Source organism: Engraulis encrasicolus, chromosome 4, assembly GCF_034702125.1.
Source record: "Engraulis encrasicolus isolate BLACKSEA-1 chromosome 4, IST_EnEncr_1.0, whole genome shotgun sequence".
Taxonomy (NCBI): domain Eukaryota; kingdom Metazoa; phylum Chordata; class Actinopteri; order Clupeiformes; family Engraulidae; genus Engraulis; species Engraulis encrasicolus.
In genome coordinates, this window is record NC_085860.1 from 33,247,347 (window position 1) to 33,269,261 (window position 21,915).

The 21,915-nt window shown below is 42.5% G+C and overlaps 1 protein-coding gene and 1 long non-coding RNA gene across 4 annotated transcripts; both read left to right on the top strand.

Annotated features, from left to right (window-relative positions):
• Positions 1 to 5,261: 5,261 nt before the first annotated feature.
• On the top strand, positions 5,262 to 21,897 carry LOC134446838 (uncharacterized). Its single transcript, XM_063196127.1, has 3 exons — positions 5,262 to 5,968; positions 20,514 to 21,189; positions 21,315 to 21,897. Exons 1-3 carry the CDS (start codon positions 5,570 to 5,572, stop codon positions 21,884 to 21,886), a joined length of 1,647 nt encoding a protein of 548 aa, XP_063052197.1. The 5' UTR covers positions 5,262 to 5,569; the 3' UTR covers positions 21,887 to 21,897.
• On the top strand, positions 11,245 to 14,540 carry LOC134446837 (uncharacterized). 3 transcript variants are annotated; one of them, XR_010034511.1, is made up of 5 exons: positions 11,245 to 11,274; positions 11,434 to 11,565; positions 11,757 to 12,066; positions 12,838 to 12,914; positions 14,239 to 14,540. It is a non-coding gene; the product is annotated as an uncharacterized LOC134446837 (long non-coding RNA). The 3 variants fall into 3 exon arrangements; XR_010034509.1 differs by lacking the exon at positions 11,245 to 11,274 and having other exon boundaries at positions 11,386 to 11,565; XR_010034510.1 differs by lacking the exon at positions 11,245 to 11,274 and having other exon boundaries at positions 11,386 to 11,565; positions 11,757 to 11,854.
• Positions 21,898 to 21,915: the final 18 nt, after the last annotated feature.

Consider the following 21,915-nt stretch of genomic DNA (forward strand, 5'->3'; position numbering starts at 1 on the left):
AAGTCAGAATGAGAGACAAAAACATTGCCAGATACAAGGGCAAAGACAAGCACAACAAAGAAGACACAGTGAGACAGAAAGGGGATGATAAGATAAGAGATAGAACAAAAATGTGAACGAAGGGGAGAAAGACAAAGAGGGGCAGAGGAAAAGAAAGACAGATGTGCATACTTCTGCAGGCTGTGTCAACATGATTGACTTATCTGACATGCTACTGAATTGAATCGAATTGAATTGAATTGAATTGAATTGAATTGAATTGAATTGAATCGAATGGAATTAAAAAATACGGAGGGGTGGGGTAAAAAAGAACTCGAGACTGTGACAGACCGACACACAGTGACAGACAGTGTGTGTGTATGAGTATGTGTGTATCTGCAACTCTGCGTGTATGCGTGCATGTGTCAGACTGACAGACAAGCAGATAGACAGACAGACAGAATGACAGACAACAGAGAGCAGAAGAAGAAAGAAAAGAAGAGAGAGGAAAGGAGGTAAGGGTAGGAGAAGAGAGGAAAGGAGAAGAGAGGATAGGAGGAGACATGGTGGAGAGGAGAATAGAAGAGAGGAGAAGAAAGGAGAATAGAAGAGAGGAGAGGAGAGGAGAGGAGAGGAGAAGAAAGGAGAAGAGAGGAGAAGAGAGATTTTAGAGCATCTGGGCGCCCAGGGGAGCACAGCAGGCAGACAGAGATTGATTTATGCTGACAGCTTCACACACATCCAGTGACACACACACACGACACGCACGCATGCATGCACGCACACACACACTCTCTCTCTCGCACACACACACACACACACACACACACACACACACACACACACACACACACACACACACACACACACACCAAGCACGAAAAATCTACTTCCACATAGTTCTCTCATACATATACATACAGGCAGTGATAAATAGGCTACACTAAGTAACAGTTCCCTCCACAAACACCTGGCAGACAGTCACACCTCATGTGAATTATAACACAAACAGAATGTGTGTGTGTGTGTGTGTGTGTGTGTGTGTGTGTGTGTGTGTGTGTGTGTGTGTGTGTGTGTGTGTGTGTGTGTGTCTCTGTGTCTGTGTTTGTGTCTGTGTGTCTCTGTGTGCATGCAAAAATGTGTTGATGGGCATGTAACTGCGTGCATGCATCTGTGTGTACTTGTGTGGTTGTGTGCCATGCATGTGTGTGCATGTGTGCTTGCGCGTGCGTGTGTGCGTGCATGCGTGCGTGTGTGCGTGTGCATGCATGCTTGTGTATAGTGTGTGTGTGTGTGTGTGTGTGTGTGTGTGTGTGTGTGTGTGTGTGTGTGTGTGTGTGTGTGTGTGTGAGCATGTGTGTTTGTGTGTGTGTGTTGAGGTGTCCGCTGTTCTGTATTCCTGCTGTGTGCTATGTCTCCCTGTAGAGGTGACTGATCTGAATGTTAGTCAGGGGACTTCTGCTCACCCCGATGTCACAGCACTATAGACCAGGGTACGCACACACACACACACACACACACACACACACACACACACACACACACACACACACACACACACACACACACACACACACACACACAGAGGTAACAACAAAGGAACCAACAGCAAAGACTGCCGTTCTACTTAGATAGTGCTACAGCGAGACAATACACAACAACGCACATGCACTTTCTCACATACATGCTGTCAGCATGTCACCAGTGAATGGTGGGAAGAGAGGGTATGTTTAGAGTGTGTTATATTTTTTTGGGAAATTGAAATACATTTATGTCATCAGTTACATCATCACGAAGCCACAAGCAGGCAAGTTAGTAAGGGAGGATGGGAGTTACCGTAGGACAGGGATGTCAAACTCAGGCCCGGGAACCAAATCTGGCCCGCGGAGCCATTTTATGTATTACAGCTGGCCCACATACACCATTAATGTATAGCGTAAGACTTGAACATGAAATTTGGTGTCACAAGATGCACTGACTTACCATATATGGTTAAGATGGGAAAGAGTGTGTGTGACATTTAACTAGGCTATGACTATGAACTGCATGTATGCACAATTTTAGTCAATTTTTAAAAATAAAAGTCCGGCCCACGACTTCGTTCCAGATTTTGATTTTGGCCCTCAGTCAATTTGAGTTTGACACCCCTGCCGTAGGAGATTAGAAAGAATCCCTAGTGTTCACATCTATAAGTTAACCCTTTGAGGAGTACCATCACAAATATGTGATTAGAATTTTGCCAAAAGTTTGTGTTCTCATTATGATGTCATAAGGACTTTGCAAGATTTTTAACAAAGACATGATTTGCATGTGACGTCAAACGTTCTAGTGGACGGCTACTGGACGGCAAGAGTGCCGCATTAATGAATGGATTCCTATGGGACTCGCAACGTTTAGTAACTCATAACGTAACTTAGATCGCCGATAAACTAAACACCGTGAACACCCATTGTGCTGTTTGTTACAAAAACAGATAGGGTTACAAACCAGGCGTGACTTTTCACTGGATCTCAAAATAAAACGAGAAAGCTGAGGTGAATCGCGGCAACCAACTGGAAAACCATCAAACTAGCCTACTCAAGTAGCTGGATGACCACCACGGTAGGCTAAGTTTCTCATTTGCCATCCTTTATATCATCATTTGTCTCTTAATTCGTGAACGCTAGTTAATTTAAGTCTAATGTGCAATTTCAGTGGCTTTTTCTGTGAGGTCAATGTAAGATGCTTTCCATGATTAACGTTAATTATCATCAGCATCATTACGCTATGATGGACGTATGCTAAGATATTGCAGGCTGTAACATAAACACGGAATTCATAAAGCTCTTGGTGAAATAGCAAGGCTATGACGTGCATACTGTTAAGGTTCAAATGTAAAAATAAACCATATGTGTACATCTCTAGCGCTGATTTCCCAAGTAGTAGGCCTACTCTCCAGCATGATGCTGTCATGATTTATAATGACATGCATAGGCCCACCAGTGTCGATGTTGTTGTCAATAATATGAAGTCCACCACTTTGTTGTGTTGTCATCCAAATTGTCTGCCCTCTGAAATCAGTCACACACATCAGAGGCTTAATGGTTTGGGAAGTGGTATTAAGATTGGAGGGTTGCAGGTTCAAATCCCATCCTACTACACCTCTCCCTTCACCTCCCATCCAGGCTGAAGTAGGCCTACCCTTGAGCTAGGCACCAAGCCCCATGCTGCAGGGACAGTTAACAATTCACTGTGAGTAACGAAGTTGCTTTGGATAAGTGTCAGCTAAGTGTTATCTTTCTGTTTCTCCAGATGAGAAGAGCGATGATCTGATGTCATGACACATTGGATGTATGGAAGAGCCAGAGGTCCAGCACACCAAGTCAAGTTTAGCCGATTTCAACCTCTTAATCACACCAACTCAATGTAGTAATCAGTTCATTCAATGGCTCAAAAACTTTATTTTTAGACACAAAGTACAAATACATTTCAAGGTTTTGTAGGTGATGGGAGGGGATATCTATTCTGGGGTGGATATGTACAATAGACGTGCAAGTACTTATTTATATTAATAAATGGTTATCTGAACTAGGCCTGTAATAGTCAACCCATTGATGCTGGATGCTGTGTACACGTTGTATTGACCTAGGTGCCTGGAGCGACACAGCATTTAGGCATGACATATTAGATTTTTTTAGATTAAAAATGTGGGTATGTTAGAGCTGAATTAACATGTTCTAATGCAAGAGGATGGTCTTAGCTTTTAAAACTCATATCATGTCTGTATGTGCTTCAGAGACTTATTTAGTTATTTGGGTTTTTTTATAGGATGAGGACACCTTTCTTAAAAAGGGCATAGGCAATTAGCTGGCATTTTGGTGCCGGCTGAAATGGGTTAATATTATTTACATACAGCACTATCCCCATACCAGTATACCCATGTCACCTGAGATATACATTTAGTGGAGACAATATAATTAGTTAGACTAGACTGAAGATTGACAGGCGGTCATGGGTAAGTGGTTAGAGTGTCAGCCTTGTATCCCAAAGGTTGCCGGTTGGACTCCCGACCCACCAGGTTGGTGGGGGGAGTTAAGTAATCAGTGCTCTCCCCCATCCTCCTCCATGACTGAGATACCCTGAGCATGGTACCGCCACACTGCTCCCTTGGGGCGCCATTGGGGGCTGCCCCCTTGCACGGGTGAAGCATAAATGCAATTTCGTGCAGTGAACACTTGTGTGCTGTGTCACAATGTCAATGGGAGTTGGAGTTTCCCAGTTAAAAAAGTGAAAGTGAAAGCCCATTGGGAAACTCCAACTCCCATTGTCATTGTGACACAGCACTCCACAGCACACAAGTGAACACTGCACACTGCACACAACGAAACTGCATTTATGCCTCACCCGTGCAAGGGGGCAGCCCTCAGTGGCGCCCCATGGGGAGCAGTGCGGTGGGACGGTACCATGCTCAGGGCACCTCAGTCATGGAGGAACATGGGGGAGAGCACTGGTTGATTACTCCCCCCACCAACCTGGCGGGTCGGGAGTCGAACCGGCAACCTCTGGGATGCAAGTCTGACGCCCTAACCGCTCACCCATGACTGCCAGTTGGGCTTTCACAGAAAATGTTCTACGTTGTTGTATTAGTACAATAAAATAAGCAAGACATGTCTGGATGGACTTCATCATTTCAGTTATTTATTATCACAACTACTCACCATCAATGACAACCAGGGCTCACCAGCCAACCAGCCAAATGCTGGGAAAATTAAGTTTTGCTGGTAGAAAAGAAAACATACTTGGCACTTTGACCCATTATTTAATGTACCGGTATGTTTGGAGATTAACATACTAGCCATTTTGGCTACTAGTGAATAAAAAAAGTTAATTTAGAGCCCTTCTGAAAACTCTTACAACTGGTACAGGTGATCAGTGCATCAGGGGAGGAATGTAAGGGAAGGCCGGGGCCCGATGGATGAGGGGAACAGCATCACTGATGGTGAGGTCCTGGTGCTGCTGCAAAGCCAAAGCGAAAGAAGCCTCTCTGGACACCTCTTCATGTTGGCTCCCCCATCTAATAAAAAAAAAGAAAAGACAAACATGCTATTTAAATGAATCTAGCCATGCATTGTAATGTACTGGTACAGTACTGAATAATTAACTCCCTTGGCAATGTTGTCTGAATTAAAATGTGATGTAAAATGTCAGAAAATAACACTCATCCCAACTTACTAGTCATGTATTTACCTGTGCTGCTGGGATGCAATTCTTGGACGTCATCCTGGCCACCTAGCCTGGCCGCGCCAAAAACCCCTACAGCAAAGCTGTGCCGGGGTCTGGGGTCGCTGAGAATCAGTGTGGGCGGGATCAACGGTTTCCTCTGCACTCAATGCAACGCAATAGGATGGCGAACAACCAACCAGAGTGATGAGGAATGATTACGTATTGCAGCGCGACAGGAAGTACTTGGTAGAGTGTAGGCAGTAGGAAATAGAACGAATGCCAGGCCAGCGAGCGTTTTCTCTACGGGCTAATGTCAGAGTGAGAGGAAAGATTTACCAACTAGCACTCCAATCTGCTATTGTAGAGACTGCACGCGAACTACGTGAACATGGAAATGAATGATTGTTGCCGTTTTTGCAACAAAAATATGCGAATATCTGGCGTGATTTCTAATTCAGCACTTATCTTTGACAGCCAGAAAGAAAAACAAACCATTGCTGACAGATTAATGCAGGTTGGCGTGTCGGTGTTGAAAACACAGACAAAATCGAACAGAATTTGTAGGCCTTGTGTGCGGTTACTAACGAGAATGGAACAGGACCTGCCGGTGTTCCGAAGATGGGTGCAGGAGGAGGGAGCATCCACCACGACTTCAGATACCTCTGGTTCTACACAGAAACGTGACCGCGAGCCGACTCCATCCAAAACACCAAGGGCATTGAAAAAGTTCTGTGATAAACCAGCAAGTCCGGGAAAAGGGGCTGCCGTTCGTGTCAACATCGCCCAGGTATGTTTGCATTTTGACATTTGTTTATCGTGCAGTAACGGTGGAGATATTCAATTTGCTTTTCATTAGACCTATAGATGTTGCCCATCAGTTAGGATATTCCAGGGACAACATTGTCATTAGACGACCGTTCTCCTTACTCTAGTCTGTAGCCTCCAAAATGACCATTATATCGTGCTGAAATCTGCATCGCTTGATCTGAAACTTAATGATAGCATAGGAGTGTAAACAGAGACGGTTTAGGTCCTAAATTGCTTGTAGGCCTATGTGGCAGTGTATGATAATACGTGAAATATAATCGGGTGGGACTACACTGAAAAAAGCCATATGTTGTGTATGTTAAATTAATCAAAGGGAAACATGTCACTTCTACCATGAATAATTATGTTTTGTGATTGGGCATAATGAAGTTATGTAACTTTAGCATGATGCCCAATAACCAACGACTTCCCAAATCCAGTAATGTTGTCACAACCTAATTCCTTTGGATAAGATGACCAATGGCTTTTACAACGCCAGAACAGATGGTGGCAGTAGTGTGCGGATTGTGTGTGGCAGCCGGAAACAACGAGCTTGCCGAGTTCTTTGACTGAATACATATCCGCGGACACTCTGAAGGCGGGTAAGTCAAAAAAGTAAACCACTGTAGGGCTGTTTGCATTTATCATGACTTTCCTAGAATCACATTTATATCACCCGTTTCGTTAGTGTACTTAGTTTTGGCATCAAGGCATACGTTTTATGAGCAAGAGAGTAAGCTTAGCTGGCTAATTCTCACCAATTCAAACTGGTTAGCGGCTAAGTATCGATATAGTCTCCTTGTTTTAACTATTGTTGGGAGTTTGGAAGCTGTCACCCATGTTGTACTGTATGCATGTTTGCATGTGTGACATTATTTTCGGTTACTTTGCTAGTTATAGCGAAAGAAACTACCTGGCAGCCCATAACGGGCAGCTAGCTAATTTATGCTAGGTGACAACAGCTGGTTCATTAACGTTGTATTAGTTCTATGCATTGACGTTGCGAGACCCGTGTGCGTCTGATTTCAAATGTATCCAGGACAGTCGTAGATACCATCAGTAGCTCTACACACATCAATGACACAGGGGAAGTAAAGTTACCGCTGATTTTTGGTATTGCTCCGTCTGACTGTGTGTGTACGGCCACAGTAAATGTTGATTAGCCGGTGGAACTTTTCGGTTTGAAAAAAGACGAGACGTGAGACGCGTGACAGAAGGGGCTGTGTGTGCTTGTGTATGGGTGCGCGTTTGAATGGGTGCGTCGTGTGTAGAACTAGATGCTGCAGTTTGCAGCTGGTTTGATTCATGTCGTGGGTCACTTACCAATGTATGTAGGCCTAATTGGCTATGACCTTTGAAATAGTTGAAAGTAAATCCCAGTAGTATCTAGTGAAACACACATGCAAACGCCCTTCTGTCCCTCATTCCCTCAAACTCGATCTTCTACATTTGTTGTGTAAAAAGGACATAGCAAGTTTTTTGTATCAATGATCACTTTAGGATATTCCAGTGCATTTACATTCAATATATACTGTACCTTGAGTGAGGTAGAAATGCATATTGTTGTAAATATAAATACTGTTAATTTGTTATTTTTTGTAATTAATCATTTACTGAATTTCTTTGTAGAATATGTTACTATTATTTGGGTTTTTGTTCTCTGCATAACTGTCTCTTTCACCTATATTAATTCCTCAGCATTCAAGATGTTTGTAGGGTCCTCGGGGAGCAACCGCTATTCCGACATACCGCTATTCCGACAACCCGCTGTCCCGACATGTCGCTATTCCGACTGCCGTTATTCCGACACTTTTTATCCCCACGCATCATTGCTTCATACTGACATTCACACGGACTATTTTTTATATTGCAGCAGGGAATATGCATGAGTCTTGACACCAACAAGGCGATTGCACTGGAGAGGGCACACAAACTCAACTTTAATTTCACTAGCATTGGGCCAGTTGGCAGGTGTTGAAGAGCCAGCTGCTTGTATGCACGGACGAACGAACGAACTGAAAGAAAAAAAGCAGCCAGCCAACGTGCTGCACGCATCTACATATATAGCCAAGTTATCGACTGAAAACATTGTGTTTTATCAGCAAACCCGAAGAGGATTTCCCCTACTCAAATTGGGTAACGATGTGATGACTATAATGGCTGTGCAGTACGGTAACAACGATTCTGAGATTTGAACTGTATTGCGTTGTTTTCCTGCGTTTTCAAGGGAATTTACACCTTCCCTATAGGCTATGTGGGAGTGTGCGATACATCCACTAGCCGGTGATGGAAAAAAGCGATAAAGCCCTGCATGCACTTTTATTGGGACTTCTCATGAGCATATCGTTCTCTGAAATGTTTAATTTGACCCTCGACTGTAGCCTAGCCTACTTGGAGATCCACCACCATTTTTCAGCAGAGGTAAAAGTGAAAGTGATTCGATGCTGCGATGCTGCGCATGTCATCGCATTGGGTCCCAGGCTTGACTTCGCAACTGGGCATGAAACGGTTTTGCAAGCGCAATGCCCTTTGTGTTTACTTATAAAGTAAAAATAAAAACCTTGAATTGTTTCTCGACATCAGCCAGCGTGAGTCAAGTGATAGGGAAGCAACTTGATTGGGGAGAACGCCGTGGGTGACGAGAGCGCAAGTGTAAGAGGTGAAATTTAAACCACGGGTTCTATTGGACACTTAGTGACACGATTCAGGAAAGACAGACAAAGGGAGTGACGGTTATGGTAGTTTATTTCTCACAATTCATGATTTAAAATACAACATTGAAAATACAAGTAAAATACAAAAGTGTGTCAACCAACAGCGGTATAAAGTGCTGTGTGTGTTTTGCATAAATTAATCACAATCTGGAGTTACCAGAGGACCGTACAAAAGTTAAGTTAGGTTAAGTTAAGTTTCACAAGTCACACCACTACAATCTATAAATAGGGAAAATCACAACAATCCATAGTCATTTCATCTCATCAGTGCCCGAAAGGCAACCACGGCAAACTATAATAACTGACACTCATTAATGCCCGAAAACACGTTGCACACTGGGCCACACCAATTACAGTAGGATTCACTACACCATAAAGTAGACCTAACTGTTGTACAGTCCTCCTATGTAGCCTACTCAGCGGAGGTGCCCAAATGCCACCACTACACAGTACCGCTGAGTCACACGCGCATGCAGTCACACACACACACACACACACACTCACTCTCTCACACACACATGCACACAGTTCAACAGCGGGGGAGAAATAATCAATCCCCCGAAAATGCAACAATCCAAATTCCCGTGCTGCTGCTGGCCTGTCAGCCACTGCTGCCGGACGTGGGCTCTTCAATTACTTATTGCAGCTATAACACGCGCAATACCCAAATGCAACTTACAGTTCCCAAAGCGACCGGCCGCAGTCTTAATCTTGGGTAGGTCTGCAACGCGAGGATTTGTCTGGCTGCTATTGCCATTAATATGTGTCAATAAAGAATTGTTAGGTATTTGAGTCTGTTTATCTTCCACTCAGCAGAGTAGCCTAACACAAGTGCGTTCAGTTGAATGGTGCGTGGAAGTTAGCGCTGGTGAGTGTGTAAGGCGGGCCTGGGATCCTGGCACGGCTACACACGCGCACGCAGCGTAATTGCCAACATCGGAAGAAAACCATGTGTAACACAAGGCTGATTGAGTTCTCTCTCTCTATTGCAAGCGCGTAATAGCCTACATAATAAGTAATATTACAGCAGAAGGGGGTGTCATTTTACAGGTAGGCTAGACCGACTGTTCACGCATCACAAATGAACCGATATGGGCTATGTCCCATGCATGCACGTCAGACTGTGGCAGAAAGTCATCCATTCAATTTACAAAGTTCTGTAGTTATGCGCCCAAGTTGGTGCTTTTTGTATAAGAAAGTCTAAGGATTTAAATCTCATTATTTAAAAAACATATTAATTATTTAAATTTAAATTTAAAATATGTCACAGGTGGGAGGTGCGCGTTTGCAAGCGGCACCCCCTCTTATTACCAACTCCCCCGAGGAACGTTGTACACACCAGAAAACACCAAGACACCAAAGTCATATCATTCAAATATTGATTTTCCATTTGAGAACATAGTCCTGTGTGCATGTGTGTGTGTTTGAATAGAACCAGTCCATTCACGCTCTGTCGTCTGTCCAGTGAGACACCGCGAGTCGGCTGTGCCAGCTGCAGCGATAGAGCGAGAGAGAGCGCGAGAGGGTGAGAGAGAGCTGAAGGCGGCATGCACCGCGGGTAGGGGGCTTGCTTTTAGTGAAGGCTATGGCGGCCAGGCGTGGGCACTTAACTCTTCGTTTGTGAGCGTCCTCATCCACCAACTTCCCAACGATGCGGCCGTGCGTCTCGCTCGCTCTCCGGTGTGTCACCGTCCAGCACTGCACATAAAAAACCCACACCCATCCTATTGGCCCAATCACCTTCCTCCCTTCTCTCGCTGGCACCTGAAATCAATGTAATCAGTGAGTGCGTGAGTTCTCAATTTGTCACCCCGTGACAAATAAATCCACTGCACCTTCCTTCAGCCCTGAAAGGCCGCTGAGAGTTGGGTTCTCTCCGTGGAACCGGCGGTGGATGAACAAGTCATTTCAATGAGATGGATTGAGTGTAGGCTATGGCATGTGCAAAACGGGGAATTAGAGGCGGGACCGACTTCAGATTAATAGGCCTATTGTAGCCTAAATTTATGTCTGGATTGGTAAGACTTGCCTTTTGGAATTGCTCACAGTTTGCTTTTGTTTTGCCTCGGTTTGGACACGACAACGGCTCTTCTCTCTGGAACTTCAAAATAAGGACAAGGGTTGTGTGCTCCATCATGTCGCTGGATGTTTTGGTGGACCTTACATTGTTGCGATATAATTCGATTGAGTAACTTGGAATGTAGGCAACAAAGTTTATCTCTTCAAAGCAGTAACGTGGGAAAGTGTCTCACATCGCTGATTTCAGCACCACACCCGCGTGGATAGCTCATTTAGATTTAAGAGCCTTATATGGACATGGAGGGAAACGTCGGCTGCCCTGATGACAGCGCTACACAGTAGAGTGGCAGCATTCTCAGAATGGTTCAATATAGGCCTATAGGCTACTTAAAAAAAATGTCGGAATAGCGGCATGTAGGAATAGCGGCGGACGGTGGAAAACGTGTCGGTATTCCGACAATAGACATTAACGTCGGAATAGCGGCATGTCGGAATAGCGCCACGTAACCGGGTCCTCACCTGAGCTACCTCTCACAAGGTGCCCCTGAAAAAGGTGATGAAAGTTCTTGTGTAGTATCTAATCTATGACTATTAGCTCGTGTGTGTGTGTGTGTGTGTGTGTGTAAAATCTGTTGTAATTATTTTACATTTTTTCTCTGCATAGCTGTCTCCTTCACCTATATTAGTTTATCTGTCTTTCTGGTCACAACAGAAATTCAAGACGTTTGGGTCCTCAGCTCAACTGACCAAGACCTTTGCTCATTGAAGGCATGAAGTAATTTGTGATGCCCCCACGATTGCAGTTTTTAAATCCAGATGGCTTGCTCTTTTTAACATGTGCGAGGTAAGTTATTTGTTGATTTTTTTGTGTGTTTATTTCCTCATTTTAGTAAGACCATCAGGCCTTTTTGTAACCTTTGTCACAAGTCTTAAGTTACAAGTATTTTGTAGGTATGTGTTTTGTGCCCTGTTTCAAGTTAAGTGCCAAGTTCAAGAGGATCATGACAGTTGGTTTGCTGTTGAATTTCTTCTCAGAGCTGGATGGTCTTTCAACAACACTGCTCCGGGTCTTCAGCAAGAAAGGTGCTTCTCATGCAAGGAAGATACAGAGGATCCTGGTGCCCATGACTCAGGTAAAACATGCACACTGCCATGCATCACAGTAATGCTAAAATTTCAAGATCTAATGTAATGGGGAGAAGTAGGGTGTCTTGGATCATATTGCATTTCTCCCACTAATTTCAATCCTTCAGCCAGTTTTGAACTCATTGTCTTCACCTCAGTTCTAACTACAGCTGGCTTTACACACAGCAGTCCTGGGCAATGATATAACAGTCTTTTGCAGGTCAGTTGATGTGGTTGCTGCTCTGTTTTATTATTATTATTTTATTTTTTTATTTGATTCTCATGTCTGTCTGGCTTGCGATTCCCATGAAATGATCAGGGGAATTAAAGGTACACTGTGTACGAGTTTTAGTTGTTTATTTCCAGAATTCATGCTACCCATTCACTGATGTTACCTTTTTCATGAATACTTACCACCACCATCAAATTCTAAGTATTCATTATGACGGAAAAATTGCTATTTTCATACATGAAAAGGGGGATCTTCTCCATGGTCCGCCATTTTGAATTTCCAGAAATAGTCATTTTTAGCTGCAGAAATGACTGTATTTGGGCCATACTAGAAAATATTAGTTTATTACTTGGTAAGCTTTCATGAAAAGGTCAAATTTGGCAATAGGCAGCCCAGTTTCAATTAGCAGCGTAGTTGCAGTACCTTTTTTCACAATTTCCTGCACAGTGTACCTTTTTAAGGTCAGACGTCACATTTTGGCATCACTTCAGTACGTTTGGAACCAGGGCTGAGTGCTGAAATGGTACCGAGTACTTGGGGCTAATGGAAAAGTGTCAGAGCTGCACCATGCCATATCAAACAGTGACGTACTGTACCACTTCACTGCCAGTACCAACGATACACTACGCTACTAGATAAATGAGATGTGTCCTTTATTTAATGTGGTTGTACCTGTACTGCGTTTATTCTTCCTGTTGGTTAAAATGTTTTTCCTGCATGTTTGTTTCCTGGCATACATTGACCGGCCCTCATACGCAGACTGACAACATTGATGTGAAGAGGGAGTGCATGCTGAGGAGCTGACGGTCTACCTGAATGAAGAGCCAGACAAAGTGGTATGTTACAACTCGGCAGCTAGATCTGTCTTTTTCGTTATTAGGTGGCATAGGGAGATCAGTGGCCTGCGAGGCTCATTTTGTTGGGCTCTGGTGGGCTCCTCCTGTGCTACCTGACATGTCTCCTGGCATATCATCCACGTTCTGGACACTGCTGGAGGACACACCAAACCTTCTTGCATTGATGTGCCATCTTGGCCTCAGTTATGTGTTCTTTGCAAACACGAATCTGCCCAATTCCAGCTTTGCTAAAGCACCCTCACATCATCACAAACCCTTTGCCAAATTTCACGTTCAATCCAACACCAGTCATCTCTGATTTGTAGATCTCTGCAGGTCTCTATCTACCCATGAGGGTGTTGCACTTGCTGTGGCACATTGCGAAGGCCGCATTACTGAAGCAGCAGAAGTTATCTTAGAAGAAAACTTAAACTCAATATAGGTTTTAGTTCTGGAATACGATCGTGCTGTAGGGTAATAGTTTTCTCATAGTTTCACCTTAGACAACTCCCCCTCAGGAGACCAAACTTTGAGCAGACTCTTTTGCATTGGATGGGTGGGGTTTGACATATCTTTCTCTCTCATGCAATTTTTGGTTGACAATGTGCCTAAAAGGGCCAATATGTTCAAAATACTAATAATTGTGCTGGTGGGGCAGCCGTAGCCTAGTGGTTAGAGAGTTGGTTTTTCAATCTATTGGTTGCAGGTTTGAATCTCCCCTGACCTGTCACTACATCTCCATCCATGGCTAAAGTGCCTAAGGCAAGGCACCTAACCCCACATTGCGCCAGGGCCTGTAACCAATACCCTGAAAAGTAATAAATGTAAGTCGCTTTGAATACATGAAAGCGTCAGCTAAGTGTAATGTAATGTATTGTAACAATTTTGCACACTGTATACTTAGCTGTATGTGTAAAGTTTCTCACCAACACTCGTGAAAAGATCATGACCCTGTTTCTCAAAAGCACCGTTGTTAGTTAGCGACTTGGTATTTTGCCAATGGGAAATTGCATGCAAGCAAAGTTTTTACTGTAGTTACCAATGATGCTGTTGAGAAACATACTCCAGAATGGGGTCATAGCCACACCAAAAACGAAGAGAGGTAATTGAACATCTGTTTGATCTCACATTCAATTGCCTAAACAGGCAGTGTGAGGGCACACAAGTCAACATCCTCCTCATACCTTTCATAAACTATACTAAATATACTACTATACTACTTTTCCCATCTCTGGGTGTGTTAGGGTGGACAGAAATGCCCCAAACTTGCGCCCACAAATACCGCTTACGGCTTCAATCATGGGTTTTGTTTACTGTTTTCCAGGATGTTGATCTGGACGGTCCAGCTGAAACGTATTGTCTTCGTGTGCGTGTGATCGGCAGAGAGTCCTCAACGACATTGGTAACGTACCTGTGGCCATTGCAGTGTTTGTTTTGGTTTATGCTCTTAATCTCTGTTACCTTCCAGAATGGAAGTACACTTTCAAATTTCTGTTTCATTCTAACCGTCTGTTTCATCAGTTTTTGCACTGCTTTTAAATGTACACTGTGTAAGATTCTTAGTTGTTTATTTCCAGAATTCATGCTACCCATTCACTAATGTTACCTTTTTCATGAATACTTAGCACCACCATTACGGTGCATCAGTTGCCCCCTATGAAAAGATATAGCCTTGGCCCTATAGTAAAAATGTTCTACACCCAGTAAAAACACACTGTGTAAAATATTTTGAAATTTGGATGAAGTCTACCGGGGCCACCAGCCCCATGAAAATAGAAAATAATGGTGATAGTCAAAATCTTGAATAGAAACAGGGCTGGACTGGTCATCTGGCATGGCGGGCATTTCTCGGTGAGCCCCGCACCCTCGTGGGCCCCCATTGTTTTATTTTTTACATTACTGAAAATAGGGGCCCATGAGGGTGCGGGGCCCACCGGTGAGTCAGTTCTCCGGCACTAATAATAATGAGGGGGCCCCCTTAAATCCGAAAGTGCCCGGGCCCTATTTATCGCCCAATTCAGCCCTGAATAGAAATGGACATTTTGCTGCATAAAGCTACCCAATAAAAACATATTGCCTCAGCTGTGTGCAAAAAAATCTATGCACAGTAAAATCACTCTGTGGAAAATGTGTTGAAATTTAGCAAGGAATTCAGCAAGGAATTGATATTGTGTTGCAAAAGAGCAAATTTGCCTAAATATAGCAGTTTGACCATCAGTCTGTCCTGAGACTGAAGTCTGTGTAAGTGGATCGACTGAATACACAACCTGCTTAGATATTCCTTCTGTTTGTGCTCCCAATACAGGTGATTTCACTAATTACCTCATCAACCTGGCTTAAGTGGTAATTAGGCTCAGCTGGTTCATTATATTGGCTGGGGTTTGTCCACCTCTGTTTTAAGACAATGGCAAACCTAGATTCAAAAGCTACAATCCAGTGCCACAGATTTCAAATTACCTGGTTTTACCTGTCCAATGGGGCACCTAAGTCTCCACCCCTTCCGGGCGGCTTATGGGGCTGGCAACGCAAAAACTTTTGACTGGGCTGTAATGGACTGATCAAAGCTATTTTCCGACCCACCTCGCATTTCCCCGTCGATCATACATATGCTGTGCCTCAGAATTAATAACAACCAATGGTGTGCTTGTTGACTTCACATGGCAAGCGATTTTTGAGTTGTGTGTGTGCAAAAATATACAATTATTTGGACTACACAACAGATGTCGCATGTCCGACGTGCAGCCACTTAAGCCGCAGTGCAGCGGTAGGGTTGGCTGTGCCTCGGTTCACGTCAGATATGCGAGGCGCACGTGTAGTCTCTAACATAGTTTTGCACAAAAGCTAAAATAACGTTTCTTGCGTGTCGAAAATGAGTGGTCTTACGACGCAAATCCAAACCTTTCAAATTCACTGTCATCATATGTGAAATCCGGAGCACATGCCAAACGGGATGAGGATTTAGCTTGACTCGCTCCATTAACTCTCATTCAAAATTTTGAGAGCTCCAGCCCCATGGATCGGAAGTAGAAGGGCGTGACTTAGGTGCCCCATTGCCCTGACTGGAAAGGTAAAACTAGGTATGTCATTTGGAATATGTGGCACTGGACTTCAGCTTTGGAATCCAGGTTGCCCATCACCATCACCATTATTTTGTATTTTCATGGGTCTGGTGGACCCGGTAGAATTCATCTAAATTTCAACATATTTTACACAGAGTGATTTTACTGTGCATAGAACATTTTTATCACAGAGCTGAAACAATATGTTTGTATTGGGTAGCTTTATGCAGCAAAATGTCCATTTCTATTCCAAGATTCTGACTATCACCATTATTTTCTATTTTCATGGGGCTGGTGGCCCCGGTAGACTTCATCCAAATTTCAAAATATTTTACACAGTGTGTTTTTACTGGGTGTAGAACATTTTTACTATAGGGCCAAGGCAATATCTTTTCATAGGGGGCATCTGATGCACCCTAACCACCATCATATTCTTAGTATTCATTATGACTGGGAAAAATTGCATTGGGATCTTGGCCATTTTGAATGTCAAGAAATTGCCATTTTTAGCTGCAAAAATGACTGTATTTGGGCCATACTATAAAATATTTGTTTATTACTTAGCAAACTTTCATGAAAAGATCAAATTTGGCAATAGGCAGCCCAGTTTCAATGAGCAGCATAGTTGCAGTACCTTTTTTGACCGTTTCCTGCACAGTGTACCTTTTTTTTGAGAGTTTTTAGAGAAATTGAGAAATTAATCTTTCTCATTTGCAATTGAAGAGGTACCCTCATTTTGTATCTTGCTTTGATCATTACATGTGCAATGAAAAAATAAAGGCAACTACTAACCCCAACTCCGATGAAGTTGGGACGTTTGGTAAACAGTGAATAAAATCAAAATGCTATAATTTTCAAAACACTCAATCTATTCATTAGATGGAGAATAGTGAAAAGACAACATATTAAGTGTTAAAACCGAGAAAAAATATTGTTTTGGGGGACATATGTACTCATTTCTAATTTGAGAAATCCAACACGTCTCAAAAGAGTTGGGACGGGGACAATAAATGGCAGCAAATGTCGAGGAAGACTTAAAAACAAAACAAAAGACAACACTTAACAGTTAAATACATTAACCGATGAGATGATTTTATATAAAAAACAGTGTTAATTCCTATCTTGGACATGATTTCACCAGCTTAAATGGTGGGTGTATTCCTTGTCATGTTTTGCAATGTTTTCCTTTCTGTAGTGCTTACAGTGTGACAGGTCTTGACCAAAAACCCACCATTTTATCACATGCTGGTCCTTATGATGGAGCCAAACTGTTAAAACATAGTAGAGAATGCAATTTGACCTTACTATGTGGCAGTAATTGAAGATCTCCCTTCAAAATATAATGCATGAGTGGCTTTTCATGCTGTTTAAAACCCATTTATACCATTCAGCACTGTATTTAACTCTACAGATGAGTGAGAACATCTTAACCAATGCACTACTGCATCCGCATGCCATCATGGAGGCTGACTTTTGAAGCTAGCACTAACACAAGTTGGATGGTCCATTTTCACTGTAGCACAGGATGTGCAATGCTCTATTATTGTCAAAAAGAATGGACTTCTACAACTTCTGCTGACTTCTGTAAGCAAAGGACAGTTTCCCATGTCTTCTGGGTCTATTTCAAGTGAGCTCAGGTGCTTAGGAGAATGTTAAACCCCTGTGTCATTTTCATGCATTAAGCATTCTTAATATGGTCAATTTTCAATAGCTCTAGCACTCCAGGAATTAGAGTGAGACTACAGCCAATATATATTTCATGATGTCATGAACCTATACAATGATTTTATTAACAAAAATATGTCTTATATACACTCAATCGTGGTAAATCAAAGGGAATTCAAAAATGTATGTAATAACTATGGTAATTATTCCCTTTGCATCTTTAATTCTGAGTGACTCAGCCTCTCTGTGATGATCTTATACCTGGACACCTATATTGTCCGTCAGTACAATTCATTTTGAAATGTTCTTCTTTGTTGTTTTATCTTATTTGGATGTTTACTAAATTTCACTGATCCCCGTCCCAACTCTTTTGAGACGTGTTGGATTTATCAAATTAGAAATGAGTACATATGTCCCCCAAAACAATATTTTTTCTCGGTTTTAACACTTAATATGTTGTCTTTTCACTATTCTCCATCTAATGAATTGATTGAATGTTTTGAAAATGATAGCATTTTGATTTTATTCACTGTTTACCAAACGTCCCAACTTCATCGGAGTTGGGGTTTGTAATTCTTCAACTTTATCGCGTGTAACTTTATTGTAGTTGGTCTTATAGGCTCAACTGGAACCAACTTACAACTGACGAACTTGGCTGACATGCATATTGGTAGATGCGTGTGCCTTGAGGTGTTTTCTAGCTTGATCTGAACTGATAAGGACAACAATGAATGTTTAATTAATTAAGGTATATTGATTTTATGATTGACTTTTATTATGTTTGATGTTCATGTGGCTTGACAAGTATTGTCTTAATACAGTTAATTAGATGTGTTGAACAATCCAAACAATATTTTGTTGTGGGAACATAAATATATTATGGAAAGTATTTCCATCCAATTTGATTATGCTACCATAGCAAGATGTTGCTTTGTTGAGTCTATCAATGTAAATACTGCTGTAACTACCCCATGAAGTTGGTTCATCCAGACCTAAACCAAATATGTTGGAGCAACATGTAAAAGTTATGATGGATTAACCCTTTCTATTAAGGTTGAAATAACCTTTAAAAGTTATGTTGGCTGTACCCCTTGTACTTAGGTCACAGTTACACTTACATGTTATGTTGATCCAACATATTGACCTTAATGTGACTCAACAAAAACATTTCTTGCTAAGGTAGCATAATCAAATTGGATGGAAATACTTTCCATAATTTTTTTATGTTCCGCCAACAAATAATTTGTTTCAGTGTACACGTCTGGGAGTGATAGAAACACCTGGGACTACACGTCCGGGGAGCGATCTCAGTTGGAGTGTCCATCTACCTCCCACCTAAACGGTCTCTGATGTAAATACGCCCTAAAGCTACAACCTACAGCTAGTCATCAGCGTGTCTCTCATGCCTATTTGCCATGCCTATTAGATAACTTTGGAACTGTTGCTTGGTCTTCATGGCATTTAGCATTGTGAAAAGTAATGATACAGTGGATGTTCAGAATTCTGCCTCCTGGACCAGATTAGCCTGACATTTCAGCTCCTCCTGTGTTCATGTCACATTGTATAGTAGGAGTTGTATAGTAGGAAAAATACTTCACTACTGTACTTAAGTATGTTTTTGAATACTTAACACTTTTCCCAAGTGTGTGTATATATTGAAAAAAAGAGTTTTGACCATACTGCAACAAAGTCAGGACATGATGCATGGGCTCTGGGCTTAGGTCAGCACGCATAGGAAGTTGAGTTTATTTTCTGTCGAAACCTTTCCTAAATTTAGACTGAAATTGGTTGTGTGTACATTTTTAAATGTTTTTGAATTTTTGAAATTTTACCCAAATAGAAAAAAGTCTTTCAAACTGCATTGTACTTTTCATTACATTACTTAATTACATTATTTTTGACAGTACCTCGCATACATACGTAAGTTTCAGATACTTTAAGACTTTTACTTAAGTAACATTTCAGTCAGTGACTTTTACTTTTACCAAAGTCATTTTTTGGAGGGGTACCCATAGTTTTACATGAATATGAGATTTCAGTACGTTATACAACACTGCTTCTTGGTAGTCAGCCCCTACCCCCGGTTGAGGGTGAGATGCTGCTGCACAGATCACAGCAGGGTGCTGAGCCTCTGGAGACGGGGGTCTGGGTTGCTGGGCCTATCACTGCCCAACCACACACTTGTGGGTTGACGGAAAATTACCAAGTCTGTAAGTCAGTGGTAGAGTCTGTAGGTCAGTAGCAGGGAGGGCAGTAGAGGGGGGGAGGTGGGGTTCACCAACAACCGGGGGGGATGTGCGACATGAACACAGAAGGGGCTGAAATGGCTCATCTGGACCAGGAGACACGATTCTGAACAGCAGCCCCCAACTTTCCTGACCTGGTCCCTATCAGCCAGTCAATTTCAATGAGGGAAAAAGGTTTTGTGTAATCATTCACAGTTCTTTTTCGTGTGTTTCACTCACACCATTTTTTTCACAGTGGTGTTCATATGATTACATACCCTGACAGAATTATGCCCTATGCTTTGCTGTGTTGATAAGTATCATAGAATGTAAATTATTACAAAAAAAAACCCTTTCACTCATTGCACCCTTTCACTATTGACTGTCTGATGACATTTATCAGCACTCCCCTGTGTTATCTCCATCACAACACAAACTACCAACATGACCCTGATCAAAGTTTACATAACCTAGGGTCTGATGCTGTATGTTGCCCCCTTATACATCAATGGTTGTCCTATGCCTCTTGAACAATTTCAATGTTGTCGTCCTACATTGAAGACTATTAAAGTAGATTATCATTGGTTTATCATTGTTTGATTATTAACATAATACATATTGATATTTCTGACTTCTTTTACTTCTTTCAGGTCATTTCTGATCAAGAGGTGCACAAATCTGAGAATGCTTTGTTGGTGAAACATATCATGAACAAAAAATGGAAAGCAGCGGCCAAACTAATCATGAAGCATGAGGAGCTTTCACAGGAAGTGAAGGCCAGCATCCTTACAGTCATTGAAAGTGAATCCAGAGCACTCTGCGACCCCAGCAAGAAATGCATGTTGTGGAGGTCTTCACCAGAAGATTTGAGTTCTTTCTCATTTAGCAGCCTGGAGTCAGACCTGCAGCGCCTCTCACCACTCCTCTTGTCCATCTTCACAACCATCACAAAACACTCACGTTTTGTCACCTGTGCTGCTGCTGCAATTGCATTAAGAGGTAGAGAAAATCGCCTGTCTGGGTTCGCTTACTACATCAACTGCATTCTGCAATATGGGGGTGCAAAGAAAGCAGTGTTTGAAAGGCTCAGCAAATTTGCCATTTCAACAACATACAAGAATGCTATTGGAAAGCAGAAGGAATTGGCAAACAATTGTGGATCTGGTCTTTGGTCATTGAAGAGGCAAAACGAAGAATTCCTGGCAATGGAAGCTGGGTGTCAGCCTGTCAGTGAAGAGCAGGACGAAACCTCCATAGATGCCTGGACGGAGTCTGAGATGATACCCGGTGATGTGTTCCGAAGTATGGAAGACCTTCGAATATCAGGTGAGAAGTAAAATACACACACACACACACACACACACACACACACACACACACACACAGCGCCATGTACATGACATGTATGGGGTTATGTTGTCTTATGTGTACATGTCTTTAATGTATTAAAGGAGAATTAGCTGAAAGCTGTGCCACAGACCAGGCCACATCAGGGGAAGGGATCACATCTGAGCTGGCTGAAAACGTCACGGAGCAGGCAACATCAGATAAAGAGTTGAGGACCTCATCAGAGTTGACTGAAGGAAGTGCCGTGGACCAGGGTTCTGGACATGATGTGAGGATCACATCTCAGTCGTTGGTGGAGAAGTGCTCGACTACACCACACACTTATTCCATCATCTTTGATAATTTAGATTTTTTCATGCACACACACCACCAGTCCACCCTACACAGTAACAAGTCAATTCATTGGATACACCACATCGCTGTCCAGGACCGTGTCCCCATTTATCACCTGGCTAATGACAAACCAATTGGAAATCTTCTGGACTATGACCTGAATTTGTCACTCCCTAGCCAGAATGAACAAATGCAGATGCGAAGAGAGTTCATTGTTTTCACCAGCCGAATCCTGTCTAGCTATCTGTCTGTATTCAAGCCATTCTCCAATGTGGTTGTGCGACACATACCGCATCAGTATTCAGCAGAAATGGCGCAGCATTCCACTGATGTAAGAACTTAAAACAATACATAAACAACTACATAAACACC